Genomic DNA, 20,339 nt, shown 5'->3' with positions numbered 1-20,339 from the left:
CAATGCCTCTCTTTTATAAGGGCATTAATCCCCTTGATGAAGGTTCCACCTTCATGACCTGATCACCAACCAGTACCATCACTTTGGGGGTTAAGATTTCAACATATGAATTTGGGGAGGGAGACACAAATATTCAGATCATAGCACTTACTCACGTTAGTGACAATATTTTTAAGCACAAGGCTATCTCTTTTGTCTGTATATGTAAGTTTAATATGTGGGTCACAGAACTTAAGCTATAACTGAAACTACTAAAATTAGCTCTTTTACTAAGTTCACATAGTTGCCAAAATACAGAAATGTTAACCAATGTGGTTTAATGAAATTTTCCCTTAAGAAGAAAAAATTAGTAATGGAGGGTGAAGTGGGGAGTACAAACTACAGAGTAATATGAACTTGAATCACACACTGCTGATTAGACTCAGTCACATGAGCCTTGGCTAACACAACTAGGCACCAATGAACAGGTGGGGACCACTACAGTGGAAGTCTGACATCATCTCTCTAAGAGATGTCTAGTATGAAGCTGTTATTTGAGATTATTACTTTAATTTCTAGAAGAGAATTCATAGAAAGAAAAAATATCAAGTATAACGTCTAACTATATAACTTAAGATATAGCAATTTCTGTAGTTGTCAGACTTCTCATATTTACTAAATTTTATTCCCTTTCTACTCATCCCAACCTTTCTCACTACACAAAGAAGGTAACAGCTGGCTCTACAGAAGTTTTCTTTATCAAAGTGCAACAGATTTATTATATATATAAAATATTATTATATTATATTATATATAATATTATATTATATATATATTTATTATGTATATGTGTGTGTGTATATATGACAAAAAGTGAAATTAGAATAATAATAAGTTGAGAGATCTGTAACCTACACCTTGTATAAGCTGTTGGAAATAAAAATCACAATAATTGCTATTAGTTTTGAGCACCTACAATATGCAACGAACTGCACTAGATAGTTCACATACTATTGTTATCTTTTTCATCTTGCCAGCAATTATGAAAACCAGATACTATTCAGATGTTACACAGGATGGACCTGACATAGAACTTTTATCATACAGTGACAACCTGGGATTTGAGTACAGGGGTTTTCTGCTTTTAAATAGAGTTTATACTGTATTATGTTATATATCAAATATGTACATGTATATATGTATATGCATATATTTGCATTTCGTCACTTTTTACTGATGTTCACTCGTTATTGTCACTAATGTGTCTGTTTCTGAATATTAAATTATCTTTCAATTATATCAGTTTCAGTCCAGTATTAAACTAAAGAGGTGCTGAACACTCTTTTTACTATGTTGAATTCAGCCCTCTTCTTTTTTCTGAGCCTTAGGTTTTTATGGAGCTTTTGTCTATAAAATATCCTTAATATGTTAATGTTGATCTTATTTTTTAAAAGAATTTAAAAGTAAAATCATAATCTTCCCAATACAATACATTTTTATGTCAGTGATATCGTTTCCCTCATAACGAATGTTTGGATATGTGTGGGACTGAGCTACTAAATTTCACTCCCTTCTTTATTTCATTATCTGTTAACAGGAACATCCCTCACTAGGCCAACTTTCAGAAAAGTTAATAGACAACAACATTAATGTCATCTTTGCAGTTCAAGGAAAACAGTTTCATTGGTATAAGGTATGTTCATTCCCAAATTTTAAAAATTAAAATGTTTGCCTTGGTAGTTGAAGTTAGAATACTTCTTAGAACTACAAGGAAGGATTCTGGAGTTATTGCACTTTGTACAATCTAATTTAATACTGTATTAACTAATGTGTGTACTACACAGTGATTTAAGTAAGCATTTAAGTATAGATTCTGTATTTGTAACACCTAGAACCAAGTGTAGGCACTGAAACTTGGTGTGATACTGACTGTGATAATAACGGGAAGGAATTTCATCAGGTGAAAAGTAGTTCACATTCCAATTGCAATATCCAAGTCCGGAGTGCTGCTCATATGCCAGCCCATGGGCATATCCTAATAATAGATTATGTTGGGAGAATATCAGCTTAATTTTCAGCAGCACCAGCATACCTAGATTTGGTCAAGGTCATCCAATAAGAGAACAAGAGGAGCCAGGGAAGCGGCTTGCTACATAAGAATAACCTTGGTTTTGTCCAGAATCCTTCGGGCCAGTGAAACCCATAGCAGAATAGACATTTGGCAGCACCATGGGACCTCCCCACAACATAGAACTGCTCTTGTGTGACCTGTTATAGCTTTCTCTTTGCAGTCTTTTCTTTCTTCCAGGAAACTCTCTTTTCTTCATTTCCATGATGCCATGATACTCTAATTTCATTGCACATGTCTGGTCATGGGTCTTCCTCATCTGTTCTATCATCTTTGCTTCTTCCTTCTACTCCCAATGTCCTTTACTTATTTTTTAATACAGAGAAACTACATTTTCATTTGTCTTCAACAAATACTTGAACTCATTTGCATTTACCACAAAACGGATGTGCCCTCCATCAGCTTCCGTAATACCCAACTACCGTATTTATCGTCTGATAGCACTACTTTAATCGTTCTACCTCTTGCCCTAGAAATCTGTAGTGAAACTTTAATTAATTCACCATTTTCCCAAATTTATATGCTATGGAACGCCTTTTTAATGTAACAGCCATTAATACCCACAGAAGAAGGGCTCTGGGCCCCAACCCAATGCCCAAACTACTTTAGTAACAAAGGTAACGGCTTCCACTTAATTGAGTACTTACTATTGTCAGGCACTGAGTTTATTAACTCATTTAATACTCTTAACAACTCATAACAATGAGGGCAGTATAACTAATATGCCCGTTTTTTAAAGATGAGGAAACACATTTAGGGAGGTTTTATATATATGCCCAAACTTTCCTAACGGCCTCCTAAATCCTATGCTCTTTAACCTTTAAGCTTAATAGTTGAATTTCAAATTATCGTGCAGCCTTTTTTGGGAGAGAGGGGTTAATTTATTTTTCAGTTATAGTTGACATACAATATTACATTAGTTTCAGGTGTACAACATAGTGATTAAATATTTATATACCTTACAAAGTGATCACCCCAATAAGTCTAGTACCCATCTGGCACTACATATATTTATTACAATATTATTGACTATATTCCTTATGCTGTTTTCATTGCTTTTGCCTCCTCTTTCTCTGCTATTTATTATTTCTGGATGGTGTTACTGGCTCTAGCAGTTTCTCCATGCTCCATTAAAAATAATTTCCACTGACTTATAAACCGTAAAATCAGGCAGGCTTATTATTATTGAATTGTGTGCAAAGTAAGAGTTGACAGGTTCTGAACACATGACAAGTTCTATTATGAGTCCTGTGTATGCTCTTAGAGTTACCTACGTTGGCTGCCCTGAGACATTTTTATCAATCACCTTCGTCTGTCTTGTAACAGCCTCTTAACACATCTCTCAAATCTATCATCCACCTGGCTATTTAAATCACAGGTGTGACCACAGTACTCCCTAGAATAAAATGTTCCTGTAGTTCCCTCTGAGTTAGAGTATCAAGTCTTTAATGTGGCATAGGAGACTGGCTGGTCCCTGCTTGCCTCCCTGGCCTAATCACCCGCTATTCTCTGCCTTACACTTGCCCCTCCAGCCATCCTTCTAATTCTCTTGTGCACACCATTCACCAGGCTCTTTCACTCCTTTGTGCCAAGTTTCATACCAACTATGCCTTCAAGTCCTTCTCCCTCATGACTTTCCTAACTCTTACTCGTCCTTTAAGACACAGCTCCTCCAGGAAACAATTCCTGATAGCCTTCTTCAGCCCTCAGCCCTCAGATGCTTGCTCTCATTAGGGTCTGTGCATTCTTCCTCTTGTTTCATGTGTATGGTTTTTTTTTTTGAAACTGTCATTTATGTACCTGTGAGATCCGTAAGGGTGAAAACTAGTAGCCTAGCAACTTAGCATCTCCAAAGTGGTACACAACAGGTGCTCAACAAACGTTAGATAAATGGATTTTTAAAATCTGCAAGTGACACATTTTCCCCATTACCTGAGATACCTAGTTGTTAGTGTCTAAGTAGTGGCTGGGATACAGAAGGAACTTAATACTTCTGAATAATGAAATGAGTGTATAAGTGGATTTCAAGACTTTTCATAATCTGATTCCTTATAGTAAACATGCACCCTTCACTCCAGTCAGACTGGTTTCTTCTCTGTTCTTACTTTATCTAAAACTCAGGGAAAGCTTTAAGCCTTTGCTAATTGTTTTTCTCACTAGGAATACCTACCTAGGGTTTTCTCCATAGTTATTCAGTACCATCCATCAAGAACACCCACTCCATGAAGCTTCCACTTGTGACTACGACTTTTTTCTCCAGTCTGGGCCAACGTGTAATAAAGTTCATTCCATGGAACAATTGTTCTGCAAAATGTTTATATGAGAAAAAAGTTTATAATTAAAGAAATGCTAGAAAATGCTGCATTCAATAATGCTAAATTATTTCTGAACTGTAGGACTTCTCTGAACCTTTAATTGCAAGCATACATTTTGAGTCTCTAAGTTGAAGAAACAATATGCAGAACTTCTCAGACTTACCTGCCCTTAGAACCCTTTTGCGTTTAAAATCTCTTGAGACTATGTTCCTAGGAAGATACTTTGGGAAATGCTGGCCTGTACTTCGATTAAGTTTTTAGGTTAGCATGTAACTTGTGCATGCACACACACTCTTGCACATATACTGCCATTTCAGGTGTATATGCTTTGGGTGCCCTATTTTTTTTTCCTCATATTTTTTGATTCATGTAATGTCACCTTCATTGATAACTACAAGACTTTTTAATATCTGTTGGTTGCCAAACTGTTGCATATGACTGTCATTAAGTAAATGTTATTGCTATATTTTCTAGGACCTTCTACCCCTCTTGCCTGGCACCATTGCTGGCGAAATAGAATCCAAAGCTGCAAACCTCAATAATTTGGTAGTAGAAGCCTATCAGGTATGTATATATTAAACACAATTTTAAAAAATAAACTTTTAACCCCCATTTCTGTGGCAAGGTACAAACTAGTGCCCTGTCATCTTGAAAGGAGTGGTGGAAAGAACGTTACATTAGTGATGAAGAACCTAAGTTTAGGTCCGGCTCCCCTAATAACTAGCCATCAAACCTTTGGAAAGTCCCTTCAGCTTTCTGTGCCTCACTGTGTCTCACTGACAGTAAACCCAGCTTAGACTACAGGTCATCTAAATTTCCTTCCTAATCGAATGTTCAGTGAGTCACCAAATCACAGCTATAGAATATACTTTGTTACCAAGAAATTTCACAATTTCCTATGTCACAAAGATAAAGTACGAAATTCACATTGTTATTTAAAGCAGTAACCTGTCAGGGGAAATGAGTTATCTGGAATACAGAAATTACTAAGAGAACTCTGTTTGAGTCTCTTAGATCAATCACTTGATGGTTCAATCAGTTATTTTAACAGTTTTATATAAAGCTAGTTTGATTAAAAGAACACCTTAAGAGATATACTATTTTACTGAGTTGACAGTTGTCTGCTGTCCCCAGTCTGCGAAGAGTGGATGCCAATGCAAAGATTTAAAGAAACATCTGCTCTTTCAACCTAGGTCATTCCTGGAATGAATCCTCTCTGTTAAGGTGTTGTAATAATAGTGAGTGTTACTTTAATGCCACTAAGATCAGTTATTTTCCATACATGATCTCATTTAATCTGTGCAACTGACCTATAAAACAGATGTTAATTTTCCCACCGTATATTCGTAGAACCTCAAAGAAGCTAAGCAAATTAACCAAAGGTCAAACAGCTAACAAACAGAAGCAACAGGAACAGAGCCTAGGTCTTCCTTAACTGCAGGCCCCAGGAACATCCTTCAGTCTGCTATCACCTGTTTGTTTTTTACATAGTATCCAAAGATATGCTTTATTCTACCCTGAAGCCATGGACCGTTAATAAAGTCTCACTTCCCCAAATTTTCTGATTCCCTTCCTGACATAGTAGGGTTGAGTAGCAGAAATGGTAGCCCAAGCAGTGTGAGAAATCTCAGGTTTCTCTTATTTTCTCCATGCAGCATCTGCCTTCAACTCAGATACAAAAGGGAAAGGCAGGAAGTAGACACGAGATAGAAAATGAAGGCCTCATTTAAATCTTCTTTTTTTTAAAGTATTTTAAAATAAATTTTTTTTTTTGCCAAGGAATTTCTCGATGTCTGAAAATTACATTGAATGAAATAAGGAAAAGCATGTTTGATTGTATTTCTTCCTCACTGTCACAAAAGAACATTAGGACCCGAGTAGCTTCTTATCAAGGAAAATCAAATGTGTGTAAAATTCATTCTCATTCCTACTCTGTTCCCAGGAATAATCGAAATAAGGAAGGAGCTTACAGTGTCATAAGCCACCCTAGTTTTTACAGTATGGACCCATTTATTAAACAAGGAATATAATTTGATAGACTTGCTTGTGTGTCAGACTGCATCAATGGAAAGGCAAATGGCAGCATTTGGTTTTATGTTCTTTATTTGCCTAGGATCGGTATGTGATGCCTTAGCTAACTGCAGTTCTGATTAACCTTAAGCAATGGAAAAATACTAGTAAATCCAATGAAAACTTACTCTAACTAATCTTCTTAAGTTGAGATCCTGTTATTATTTTATATATGTCTATATTTTCAAAATTCTTCTGAAATTTCATTTTGTCTTCACAGCCCAACAGAAACTATTCACAATTTATTGAAAAAAAGTTTTTTCATTCTAACTTTTCATTTTTTGCACTTCATTTTAAGAATCTTATAAAAGTATATACAAACTTAGTACATGGTGAGTGTGATTACATTTTTGGTTTTATCCTATATATCAGCACTACCATTAGAATTAAAATTATGTAAAAATCATAACTCTAATAATAGTAATTTAGCTGAAATCAAGAAATGACACTGAATGAAAAAGGAATTGTATATCACAAAAAATAGATTCTGCCTCTGTACCTGTTAGATTTTAAAAGGGAAGCTTAAGATTGTGTCTGGAGCTTCATTTCTAAATCCCAAAATTGGACAAAATTTTAGATGTTTGTCTTCACACCCTCCTTGATAAAACATTACAATTAGCTTAAAGTTTTAAGAGAAGCAGAATTTCAGGAGGGCAAACTGAGAACACTTATTATAATAGGAACTTCCTTCTGATAAGTTAAACCATCATCATAACAACACCATTTGCATATCAAAAGTTTCTGTTGGTTTGCCAAAATTGTTCAATTAAATGATTACAATGTATGAGCTCCTTGGGCAATAAAAAATGTAGCTGACATAGTCTTACCTAATCCAAATAGAATTTACTAATTTGAGGAAGTATCTTAGTCTAAATAAAGATTTATTACCATAATTCCATGATCAATCATTAATTAGTCAGCACACATCTCTTTATTGATTATACAGCAGCAGAAGAAAAATTACTCAAGTAAAGAATTAGGAGTCATTTGAAGTTTTCTTCTTCATACCCGACTACTGAACTCTTTTTCCTTAGGTACTTACTTCATCTTTTCCCTTCCTTTGTTTACAAGCATATCTTAAGGATCTTTCCATGGGGTAGACTCTGAATTTTATGAGATGAAATACCCACAGATCTACAGTATATATTTAATGCAGCTAGAACTTTTGAAACTTAAAGATTATGATGGAAGGAATTAGTGTATGCTTCATACATGATGGGCATTACTCAGATTTTTTTTAATGATTGCATAAATGAATAGTTTTCTGTTCAGTAAGGGGCTCTATTTCAACAGTATGAATTAGAACAAGCTAGAATTGCTTGATTGACACAAGCAATTCTAAGCTATACTTGGAAAATGCATAGGACCATATCTGGCAGGTAATTCTTATGCTTATAGGATAGAAATGGCCTCCCAAAAATTCACCTTTCAATTTTTTATCAATAATGCATTTTAGCTTTCATGATATTCTACAGTGTTTAAAACCAAAATGTTTCTCTAATAATAGCTATAAATGTCAGAAGCATGTTATAGATTTTAAACTGTCAAGATTGACCCTCTGTGATGATATGTATTTTCAATATTTTATTTAAATTTTTATCACAAAATATGAATATGATTGGATTAAAAATGATTGTTTTTATAACAGGCCGAGTGAGATTTATCTTTGAAGTAAGTGATCAAAATGCACAGTCATGGAAATATGTGAAAAAATAGAGCAATTTAAATGCAGATAGTCTAATCCTTCCATATTTATTATGAATTTCAAATATAATTGAGTCATTATGTGGTAACAGTGTTTTTATTCATCTTTTATAGAGACTCTTTGGTTTAGTTAAATTAAATCTAGAATGATTTAATAAGCATGACTCTGTGTAGCTGCTTACATTTGAAACTGCTATAGTATACAATTAAAAAATTGTCTCTGCAGAAACTAATATCAGAAGTGAAAGTTCAGGTGGAAAACCAGGTAAAAGGCATCTACTTAAACATTACCGCCATCTGTCCAAATGGGACCAGAAAGCCAGGCACAGACGGATGCGGAAACGTGACAAGCAATGATGAAGTACGTGGGTGTGCTTTTCCCCATTTAAAATAAACTAATTGTTTGGCATGCTTTCTCACAGAAAATCAAACCATCCTGAAAAACTTTACTTACTACTGACTCCAAGGATCTTATTTATACTTTAAAGTAACTTTATTATCTCTTTGCAAAGTTCCTACTTGTTTTAATTTCATTGACTGTTCTTTCAAACTCTCAAGTTAAAATAAATATATATTATATTAAATACTTTTTCAATGATAATAACTTTAAACTTAGGTGTCACAGCCATTATATATTAGGAAGTCACATCTCCTCAAACAAGTAGTATCTATACTTACAATGACGATAATACCTTTTGGTTTTGAATCTGAAAATGCTCAGAGTAATATGAAACTGAAAATTAATAAGCCACAGAAAAGAATGGGAATGATGGAGCAGCTGATAAAGACTAAGAATTCCAAAATCTTTCACTTTGTGATTATCCCAATACACTCATCATGATCTAGGAGGAGGCAAGGAAATTTGTTAAGAACAATAAAAAGGCAGTATCATCATTTAACTAAAAAGGAATGAAATGTGGAAAAGAGAGGCCCAGGTTATAGTAGCATCAGGATACAGGACCGTGGGAGATACGGATTCTCCCGGGACTGGCACAATAGAGAGTAAACACAAAGAAATATGCGTTTAAAGGGAATTCTTGTTGGATGAAGTGATTATCAGTGAGTCATTCACCTCTTGAGGCATCAGCTGCCCCATTTTTAAATAAATGGTTTGGACGAGAAGACTTCTAATCCCTTTTCCTTCCATCTCTAAGAGTCTATGATATTATTTTAATGTCATGCTACAGAGAAAAAGAAAGTTATTGAAAGAGATAAAAAGCCCTAAGATTCTAAGATTGAATACAAGAGAATATTCCTTTCTCTTTAGTTTGAGGACATTTTTCCCTCTTGATAAGTTCAGAATCTTCAGGCAGTATAGCTCTAACAAGATGTACATTTGAAATTAATTATTGCTAGATTCTAGTTTTGTAGGCTCCTCTAAATCATTCCTTGGACTTTGTTCAAAAGACATTATATTTCAGTTTATAAAATACATATTTGATTTTTATTAAACATATAAAAAACTTTGTTTTAACAAAGGGTAACACTAAGTTACTTTCTGAGTAAGAGTTACCTTCTTAGAAATAGTTCATTCTTTCAAAATCGGTTTTGACAGAATGTTTTTCCCTATTTCTTACTTTTTTTTTCTTTGTCTAAATTCTGTTATTCCTCTCACTTTCAACAAGTAGTATAAACAGGTTAATTCTCGGGAAGAGTCAATATGACCTCTTGATTATATAAAACCTGAGTTTTGCTCTATTATAAATATTGGCAGTGATCATATTATCCTATATGTCTGTTAATTCTTAACATTCTTAAGATAAAAAACATTTCAAGTACAACACCAACTGCATTGATTTTAATATTATGATACTAATTCTAATTTCTAATGCATATATATCGCCTAAATATAGATCTTTCATATCATTACATGTGTGTATATAAATATGTGTGTATATATGTGTATGTATATGTATATACATATACGAGTATGCATATACATGCATATGTATGTGTATATGTATATACATATACAAGTATGCATATACATGTATATGTATGTATATATGTACATACATACACATACAAATATAAATATATTTGTGCTAGGCTCTTTGCTTGGGATGGATATAGCCATATATATCCATATATATTATATATCAATTCATATATATACCTATATATATATGAATAACTATACATATATATATATATATATATATATATATATATATATACCTACATATGTATGTATCAAAAGTGGAATGCACATTTCAAATAGTCTTGAAACTCTGTCCATTTAATGATGCAATACAGGCAAGTAGCAGTCATTGCATCTTTTTAACTGTCCAGTTTATATAAGGAAATAAATGAAATTAAAAAGAGATGTTATATCTATGTATGAAAGAGTGTATAATTTATAAATATTAATTTCTATAAGATGGCATTGATTCAAAATATCATTAACAGATATAATACTGGTAATAAAAATCATCAAGGCGTATAAATATATCTTCTTCCCCTCCCTTTGCCCCAAATTTAGGTTCTTTTCAATGTAACAGTTATGATGAAAAAATGTGATGTCACAGGAGGAAAAAACTATGCAATAATTAAACCTATCGGTTTCAATGAAACCACTAAAATTCATATACACAGAAACTGCAGCTGTCAGTGTGATGACAGCAGAGGACCTAAAAGAAAGTGCATAGATGAAACTTTTCTAGATTCCAAGTGTTTCCAGTGTGATGAGAATAAATGTCATTTTGATGAAGATCAATTTCCTTCTGAGAGTTGCAAGTCACACAAGGATCAACCTGTTTGCAGCGGTCGAGGAGTTTGTATCTGCGGGAAATGTTTGTGTCACAAAATTAAGCTTGGAAAAGTATATGGAAAATACTGTGAAAAGGATGACTTTTCTTGTCCATATCACCATGGAAATCTGTGTGCTGGTGAGTATAAATATCTACATGCAGTTTTTACTAGTTATTATTAAATTAGCATATATGTTAAAGTATCTTTAAATCTCATCTTTATAATTACTAACCCTGAATCTGAATTTAATATTCAGAGTTTCCATCTTTGAAATTCAGGCATGGCAACAGATTAATACCACATGATTCTGATATTTACATTTTAAATCATTTTGTACAGTAAATATTTAAAAATAAAAAATTAATTGTTATTCTCAAGAATGCCTCAACCTTGTAAAGATATATACCAGAAAAAGAAATTACTGATGATGTCCGACAGGTTTTCTAAGATCAGGGTATACTTCTAGAAGGATCTGATTCATTCTCATAAGTGGTCACTTCCTCCAGCTTCCTCAGAGGATAGTGAGCTATAAAAATATACTTTTCATTCACTAGAGAATTCTTAATGCATTATTACAGATGGCATTGTAAATTGGTAGTGATTTAAACTTTACTAGTTTATTTTTGGAAAATCAGCAACAGAATTGTCAAAAGACAACATTCTTCAAGAAAATATTGGTTTTATAAGTAATCTGGAAGATTATTCCCAGAGGCCACACACAGATCAAATTTTAAAATGAAGTCATTTGACACAAAAATATCAAAAGTATTTTTTGGCTAATTCAATTTACTGCCACCTAGAGGTTAGGTTCCAGGAAATCTATATAGCATTTTAAAAATTAATATAAATTACTATTTTCAAAGGAATTGAGTTTTCTGTGACAGTGTGCTACATCCACCTACTGTTAAACCAGCTTTTTAGTGTTTGCATTTTGGTAAGCAAATGTTAATTAGATTATTGATGAATTGAAATAGTTCATTATCATAAGCATACCGAAGGTAAGATATTTATACAAAATGAATTCTTGTGTAAGCTAAAAAATTGCCCTATATCATATAAATATGTGATATAGGGCAATTTGCCTTCTTATTTTATTATATACAAAAAATATTTTATATTCCAAACATTTATTCATCTCTATCTGGTATCATGGGTAGAATGGATTATAGATGACTTTAGAACAAACCATTAATTTTTTAGAGCTAATTTTTTAGAGCTAATCCTGTTTGGGACAAGGAAGAGAAAGAATTCTGAGATCATTTCCCTTAGCTGTCAATCTCTCAAAGAAGTTTGAAATAAATTGAGATTCCCAGTCTCTGTTTATAGTAAAATATCAAAAAATCAATGTACTGGGTCTTCTATATGACAATACTACTGATGCATGAGCAGTTGAGAATCTGCTTTGAATTATTTGTGTATAACTTGCAAGCGCAGGCCATAGGCTGACAATTACTTTCTTCACTTGCCTCATTTGAGAATAAAAACACATGTTCACAGGTCAGTTGGCTGGGATTAGTCATGAAGCTTGCTTGTGGGGAACAGGGTCTGGCAGGTGTTCGTCTGGCCTGGACTTCATTAGTTTTACATTTAGCAAAATAAGCTGACCTAACAGTGGACTCTATGGAACAGTTACCCTATGAGATGCTCTACAATAAAGGGAGGGAAGGAGGAAACCAGAGAAGGAAGGGAAGGAGGGAAGATAGGAGGGAAAAGTCTGTTGTTGAATAAGCTTGAGAAACACTATATAATCCTGTAAAAGGTAGTCCCTCTTGAAGATTTCTAGTTCACATTAGCATATTAAGTTTTGGATACTTCTGCAGTCTAAAATCCATTTAGCTATATATAACCAGTGTTTTTCCTCAATTTATCTGTCTGCACAGATGTCCCCAACGCTGGCACACACACACATCTACTGCCTTGCTTTCTGTCTTGCTTTTTCTCATTACTAATAATAGCCCACAGCATACTTTTGACATGCCCTGCCAATCTGCTAACTAATGTCCTGAAGATGTGAAAGGATTAGTTCAGCTTCCTTGGAGATATTATCTTTAAACATGGCACTAGCGGAACTGAAGCACTAGAAGGGTTTGCCTCGTGAACCTTCAAAGTTATCCCAGGCCCTTGGCAATAACGAGAAACAAAGAGAATAAATTATGGAAGCTATTAATCAAATACTCGTTTTTTGAATATCGAGTCAGACAATTAACATTACTTCAGCCTTTGTAGCTTCTTTATATTTGTGTTTTTAATTTAAACCAACGTACAGTGACCTTCAAGTAGTTGGGCAGCCACTGAAGGGCAGACTTCACAACTGACAGCACAATACATTAGCACCAGGAGATTATCTACAATCGAACAGCTTTGAAAACACACACCCCTATGTCCTGGCACTCAGACAAATAGAAAATGATGCTGTTTCCATTTCACTTGACCGGCAGTGTGTTTCCATGGAGATGGGAGGGGAATTCACGTTTGGAAACGCTTCACAAAGTCGGTGGCCCCAATAACTTAGGTCCTGGGGTGTCTTTATTGCAGGGCACGGAGAGTGTGAAGCAGGCAGATGCCAGTGCTTCAGTGGCTGGGAAGGCGATCGGTGCCAGTGCCCGTCAACATCAGCCCAGCACTGTATCAATCCAAAGGGCCAGGTGTGTAGTGGAAGAGGCACATGTGTATGTGGCAGGTGTGAGTGCACCGATCCCAGGAGCATAGGCCGCTTCTGTGAACACTGCCCCACGTGTCACACAGCCTGCAATGAAAACTGGTATGTGTTCCCTGACTGCAAACATACATAAAGCAGTCCTTCATTATAGCTATGTTTGTCCTTTTTTATTCTGCCTTTCTTAATCTTAGAAGTTGCTGGATCTTCTCCTCAGGTAAACTATTATCATCATGCTAAAAGATAAATGAATGGAGGATTTAGGAATTATAAGACTTAGATTCCAAACTTTGGCCACTAGATAGATATCTGTGGAAGTATCCGAATTTATCTAAGCATTCACTGCCTTACCTTTTTTCAGTTAGGTTTTTTTTAAAGAATAATATTCAGTGTTCATAAAGGTTTATTGGGCTTTTTCCCAGCTTCTTTGAGATATAACTTCATGCAATTTTATTGTGTACAATGTGATGATTTAGGGGCTGCCAGCTTCCCAGCTTACTACTAATTAGGTGTTTGATACAGGGCGAGTTGTTGAAATTCTCTGTGCCTCAGTTTCCTGATACCGAAAGTGAGAATAATAATAGTGTCTTGCTATAGTTCTGTGAAAAAATTAACTTAGATGATTCATGTAAAAAAACAAACAAAAAAAAACTTTGTACTTGGTACACAGTAATCATAGAATAAATGTTAGCTATTGTCATCGTTTTATTTGTATTAAAGATAAAGAATGATGGTGGTTATGAAGCACTGTAGAAATAAATGATGAATAAATGAAAGGTAATATGTTAAATGAAGGTAGCATTATTGTTTTGTGTCAATAATTAATTTTCCAATAATAGTCTGAGTCCTGTTCAAAGACCACTACTCTAAACACCGCTATGCATTCCAATTTGTTTTATTCAAACTCTTAAGATGTTCCCTTTTTTGGATTGGTAGCTCAAGTAAAATTTTTTAAACTATGCATAGTAATTTATGTAACTATCTTGGAAATGCAGTACTTAAACATGATGGAGTTATTTTTAATGAATCCAAACAAAATTTGAACTGTGCATTCATTGCTAAACTTTTCCAGTAGTATCTTAATATTCATCTTCTAAAACATCTATGCTAGTTGTATGTGTATGTGTGTAGTAAGAGTATGTTATTCATTTCCTAGAGATTTTCTTCTCAAGATAAAAAAAATCATAATTTTTATTTTATATATTATTAAACTACTTTAAGTGGTTAGAAAGTAACTTTGCCATGGTACTAAATTCAGTCAAGATTACAACTAAGTGTTATAGCTTTCTTTCCCATTTTTACAAGGCTGCTGCCCTAAAGCAATACTCTATTTCTTATAGAAAATACTACAGGCTACAATCTTATTAAAGTTATGTGTTTTCACTTCTGTTTCCCCTTACAGGAATTGTGTGCAATGCCTTCACCCTCACAATCTGTCTCAAGCTATACTTGATCGGTGTAAAACCTCATGTACTTTCATGGAACAGCATTATGTGGACCAAACATCAGGTAAACCAAAGCTTAATAATCAAAGCACTGAAAAAATATCTGTACAGAATCATGTTTCCCCAAAGGGCCCATAATCAACATCCTAAAGAATGGACTAACTGCTTCAATGTTTTCAATCTCCCAGAGATAGTACTCTATAAAACCAGCTGAGTATGTTTGCCAGGCTTTGGCTGAATCGTTAGAGCTCCCATCTCAGCTAAATTCCCATGCTGTGCATCTCCATGGAAATACAACAAACAGATTTTCTAGTGGCCTCAGTGAGCCAAGAATAGGAGTTTCCTATAGAGAGTCCATTTCACTCTTAGGGACAAGATCTGTGGAACTACAGTTATCCTTCATAACCCAAACCTGCTTCCTGTTATAACCTTCCTCGTGTCAAACCAACATTTACTTTCATGTTTCAGGTGAAGCCAAAAAATTCTAAGTAACAGTGGTCTGCTTTTGCAAAATGCATAGCTTCAAAGGGTTGAAAGATTATAAAGGTGGCAAAATGGAAAGATGGCACAATGAAGACTTGGGCTTCAGACATGTTTCTCGACACTAGTAAATAAGAAATATCGCCCCTCTTACTATATTTCCCTGAGCCTCAGTTTCCTCAACTGTAAAATGGAGATAATACCAATCTCAGAGTTGTATAAGATAAATGAGCCAGTGGACATGAAAGAAGTACGAAATTTTAAAGATACCACATAAATGAGAGAACCATGTGAAAGCTGTGTTCGATGATCATTTTTGAACAAAAGTTCATTAGAGTCCAATAGCCAGCAACCTGCTTCACTCATGTATAAGGTGTTAAGTTATACATGAATTAGAAATTAAACTTGAAATTGTCTTCACCAAAAACATTCGTACTGCTACTTTTATCTAGCCTCTCTTCCAACCTGTAAGAATAATTCCAGCTCTTAGAGAGAGTGCACAGAAAAATAAACTTTCTCCAGAGTTGCATTTCCTCCTTCCCTCACATCCACACTGATCTTAGCCCGTAATGAATTTGGCTCTGAAAACAGCCCATGTACTGCCAGCTGGGGCTGTAGCAATCACTCCAGAAAGCTAAGTGCCTTTTCTAATAAATAGAGCCCTTACTGTCAACATGTCATTTATTATGTTAAGTAAACAAACCTACTGTGACCTGAGTGTCATTACAAAAAGTATTCCATTAAAGCTCCTTAGGAAAAGCCCCAGTTTGACCTAAACTATGATGGTCATGGCCAGGGCTTAATGTTTGGCTATCCAAAATGACATTTAAAAATGCATGCAGATTTGAGCCCTGAAAATGTCCTCTCTCCTAACCCATTAGAAATATTTGTAAAATGTATCAGTAGCGAGGGGACTCCCCACCCCTTCACAACTATTGTGCAAAAAGAGGAAAAGGGCATTTGTTAGCCACCTCTATTATCTGTCCACTCAATCACACTTAAAGGGTGTTCTTTGGTCTTTCTGGCTAAGCTTCTACTAGGCAAGAAGCCAGTAAGTGGGATCAAGCCATGTGCCCCTATAAGGATCTGCCTTAGCTGACTGAGTAGTTCTAAGTCAGCCAAGAGAAATAACAGTCTGTCAAGATGAAAAGCATGCATGTCACAAACCTTAGGGTCTATGTGGAAGGCTCCAAGGACATCGCTTTGAATAGAGACTCTTGGAATCTCCGTTGTGAGACCTGTAACGAGGGGAAAATTTTATTTATATTTAGTGCTTCTATTCTAATTAGTAGTCCTCCAGCCTCCCTTTAACCTTTCTTTCAAGGAACCTTATCATTGACCAAAACAAAACTGGGCTTTAAGTCTTCTCCCTTGGAGAGGAGCTCTTGCCTTTGTTCCTGAGTTCCTGGCTTATTCAAGAGCATGCTTGGTCATCCCTGGGAATTCAGACACAAATCACCCATAATTGGGTGATCGCTTTTTTAAGCCTTGGCAAGTCCTCCCCCAAAGGGCGCTCTCAGGGAGACCTTAAGACATTTAGGTGAAGTCTCCAAAATCTGGCGAACACATGCCTCTTTAGGCCAGGAGGTAATTTTGTGAGTCTGGGGCAGCTGGTGAGTTCTATGGAACACTTGCATATTGTGCAATCATTTTCCTCTTGGATTTGGGTAATACCTCTGGCAGCCACAGCCTAGTGTGCCCCTCCTCTTAAGGCAGTATATCATTTCCAGCGAGTAATTATTTAGTCTTGAAAAAATATACAGTGGAATTTTCAGAAGCAAAATTGAATAATTTGGTTAACAGACAAGTAAAAAGTAAATTAATAAAAATTGGGAAAGAGATTTGTGTATTGTCCTGAATTGGACATTGCCATTTCCTGGAGAAAATATGTGTAATAATCATGAAAAGTTACACTGCAATTTCAAAAGAAATATGTATTCATCTATTACAGTTGTACTGATTTTAGCTTCTGTGAATGTTTACTTTATTTTCCATTACCGATGTGCAACAAATGAAGAGGAAACATAACAAGAGAAATATATGCTGATGAGTAGAGCTGTTAAATAATTTTTTAAATCCTGTTTTCCATTAGTAATCAAGTGTACACACCATAAAAACTAACTCCATCACTGTCTCTCTCTCTCTCTCTCTCTCTCTCTCTCTCCTCTCTATCATGGATAAAATTATATTTTGGTTAAGGGGTGTGGACATATTCCAGTTAATACAACTAACAAATCAAGCTGCAAAGAAATACATTTATTAAATACCTTAATTGTGGCTATTCTCCAAAGGAGAATTTTAATGAAAATATTTTAATAATAGATGTGTAATAAAAATTAGAGTTTATTCTTTGAATCAACAGTAATGGCAGTCTTTTGTTTTAAAACTATAGATATGCAAATATCTCTGGTCCTGTTAATTGAGATGGTAAATATTGTTTACTTTTGGAATCTTTGATTTACTCATTCTAGTTTTTAATCCATTTATTTATTTGCTTCATTACAGAATGTTTCTCTACCCCAAGCTACTTGAGGATATTTTTCATCATTTTCATAGTTACATTCTTGATTGGGTTGCTTAAAGTCCTTATCATTAGACAGGTGATATTACAATGGAATAGTAATAAAATAAAGTCCTCAGCTGATTACAGGGTGTCGGCCTCAAAAAAGGTCAGTGAATTCTTAAAAAGAATTACTATCAGTATGCCATTGTCTACTTCTAATATTTAAGTCCTCAATTAATGATGATATTTCTTCTCCATCAAGGACAAGTTGATTCTGCAAAGTGTTTGCACAAGAGCAGTAACCTACCGACGTGAGAAACCTGAAGAAATAAAAATGGATATCAGCAAATTAAATGCTCATGAAACTTTCAGGTGCAACTTCTAAAAAGATAAAAAGTACTTTATGAGAAACTGGATTTTTAATAATTGCTCCTAAAAATTATAATTTTAGAAGTCACAGGAGGAGACAGATTGTTCTAGATCATGCCAGTTGCTAGTTGTCCACTCGAATGAAGACTGACGAGCATCCTCATCATCATGTGACTCACATCGCTGCTGAATTTTTCAGAGAAAAATGTGTCTTACTACTGTTTGAGACTAGTGTCATTGTAGCACTTTACTGTAATATATAACTTATTTAGATCAGCATAGAATGTAGTTCATCTGAAGAGCACTGATTACACTTTACAGGTACCTGCCATTCCTACGCTTCCCAGAGAGACACAATGCTGTGAGATAGTTTTGGCATTGTGTCACTACAGGGTACAGTAATCCCTGCATGAAACATGCAACAGGAAAAAAACAATAAGGCAGTTATGCTAATGTTGACAAACACTTCAAAATTAGCAGTGAATTGTCAAGAATAGGCAGATGAATAAATGGGTAGCGTTTCACTCATTCAAGAGGTGAACAGATAAAATCTTAATCTTGAGGGATATTGCTTTTGAAACTGTAGTTTTATGCATGTGTTTGTTTTCTTCTTTTTACAAGATGGATACTAATGCCAATATTCTCCCCACTTTGCCTTTATATTTTGGTTTTCTTTCTTACAGGATAAGTTTATATATGTCACAGATGACTGGATTAAATAAGTGCTAAGTTACTACTGCCATAAAAACCTAATAATACAATGTCACTTTATTAGAATTCTGGTTTTAAAAGCTGAATGTTTAATAAGGAACACTGTAAAGTAATATCGAAATTTGAACAGCTTCGTTGTTTTGCAGATGTGGAGTTTTATATCTTCTTACCTGGTAAACTGGATGGACTATTTTACCATTTCATCTATCTAACCAACACATTAAAATTCACAAGATATTTAGAAACTCTGCCTCAAGCAAAGTGCCACACCTTTGAATGCGTTTTCTCATATTTAATCCAAGTAGATATTAGCATTTTTCAAATTAAAAGCTATATTAAGCTATATTATTTTTGCCCTTCAATGAAGCCTAAGGACATACATTCCCTATATCACCTCAACCCCAATCTCCAGAATTCTAAAAGTATGTAATTGGAGGAGGATAGACAACATTTTTAGAAATAAGCTAATTCACTCTTTGAGTTAGTCAAGGAACCACAGCTCAGAAAGTTCAAATAATTTCTCAGAAAACTTCTCAGTGATTAAGTGGCAGCATTCAAAGAGAACTTCTGTCTTACTGACAGGCTAGTAGTGTTCATTGCACAATATCATGCTACCTCTTGAGAGTTTTTAAAATATCTAATTGGCAAGTATTTTTAAATGTGATTTACTGAAGTCTTAAGTATATGGGCATGAGAAAATTTAAAAGCAAGGCAGAAAAGAGTAATTCAAACTAAACTGGCCATGAATGTCTTCCAATCTTTCCTCCTAATCAGGGTCTAAGAGCTAACTATAGGGACATCCATTCATGCCTTAGCCTGTGTAAACAGCACCCCCTAAAATTTAGCAAGTACTCAGCCGAAGAGATTGATACGAAGGCCATGAGCTTTTATCTCCCCCAATGGAAACTTCTTCACAATTACCATATCCCAACAGACTTACTTAGTCTGATTTTACTGGCTAGACGTCCAACAGTCCTGTGTGCAGTACAGAGCTTAGCCTATGACAACCATGTCTTCTAATAATTAACTTGCCAGATTTGCAGTCTTCTAGCACCTGAGTTAATCAAAGTGCTAGAGGTGTGCCTTTCAATGAAGACCAATCCCCACCCCATATTCTACCCTAAAGAGCATTTAAAAATATATAATACGCTGTTCTGAAGCCAACAAACACAGCAGCTCTGTTAGCCATCCCCTAAAGCCAAGCAATTATGACCCTTTAGTTGAACTG

At 34.8% G+C, this 20,339-nt stretch overlaps 1 protein-coding gene across 3 annotated transcripts in view; it reads left to right on the top strand.

The window, feature by feature from the left end:
• Positions 1–19,996, top strand: part of ITGB8 (integrin subunit beta 8) — a 73,345-nt gene extending 53,349 nt beyond the window's left edge. For 2 of the 3 annotated variants that reach the window (XM_011362703.2, XM_011362712.2), the window contains exons 7-14: positions 1,577–1,672; positions 4,897–4,986; positions 8,423–8,557; positions 10,679–11,084; positions 13,483–13,708; positions 15,006–15,112; positions 18,034–18,197; positions 18,294–19,996. In XM_011362703.2, the coding sequence (XP_011361005.1) occupies positions 1,577–1,672; positions 4,897–4,986; positions 8,423–8,557; positions 10,679–11,084; positions 13,483–13,708; positions 15,006–15,112; positions 18,034–18,197; positions 18,294–18,416 (1,347 nt within the window). In that variant the 3' untranslated portion in view covers positions 18,417–19,996. Of the gene's footprint in view, positions 1–1,576; positions 1,673–4,896; positions 4,987–8,422; positions 8,558–10,678; positions 11,085–13,482; positions 13,709–15,005; positions 15,113–18,033; positions 18,198–18,290 lie in introns of all 3 variants that reach the window. The other variant, XM_023532813.1, reaches the window with a different exon arrangement.
• The last annotated feature ends 343 nt before the right edge of the window (positions 19,997–20,339 follow it).

This window comes from Pteropus vampyrus, unplaced genomic scaffold, assembly GCF_000151845.1.
Source record: "Pteropus vampyrus isolate Shadow unplaced genomic scaffold, Pvam_2.0 Scaffold4, whole genome shotgun sequence".
Classification (NCBI taxonomy): Eukaryota; Metazoa; Chordata; class Mammalia; order Chiroptera; family Pteropodidae; genus Pteropus; species Pteropus vampyrus.
Note: the sequence above shows the minus strand (reverse complement) of the source record. Positions and strands in the feature narration are given on the sequence as shown.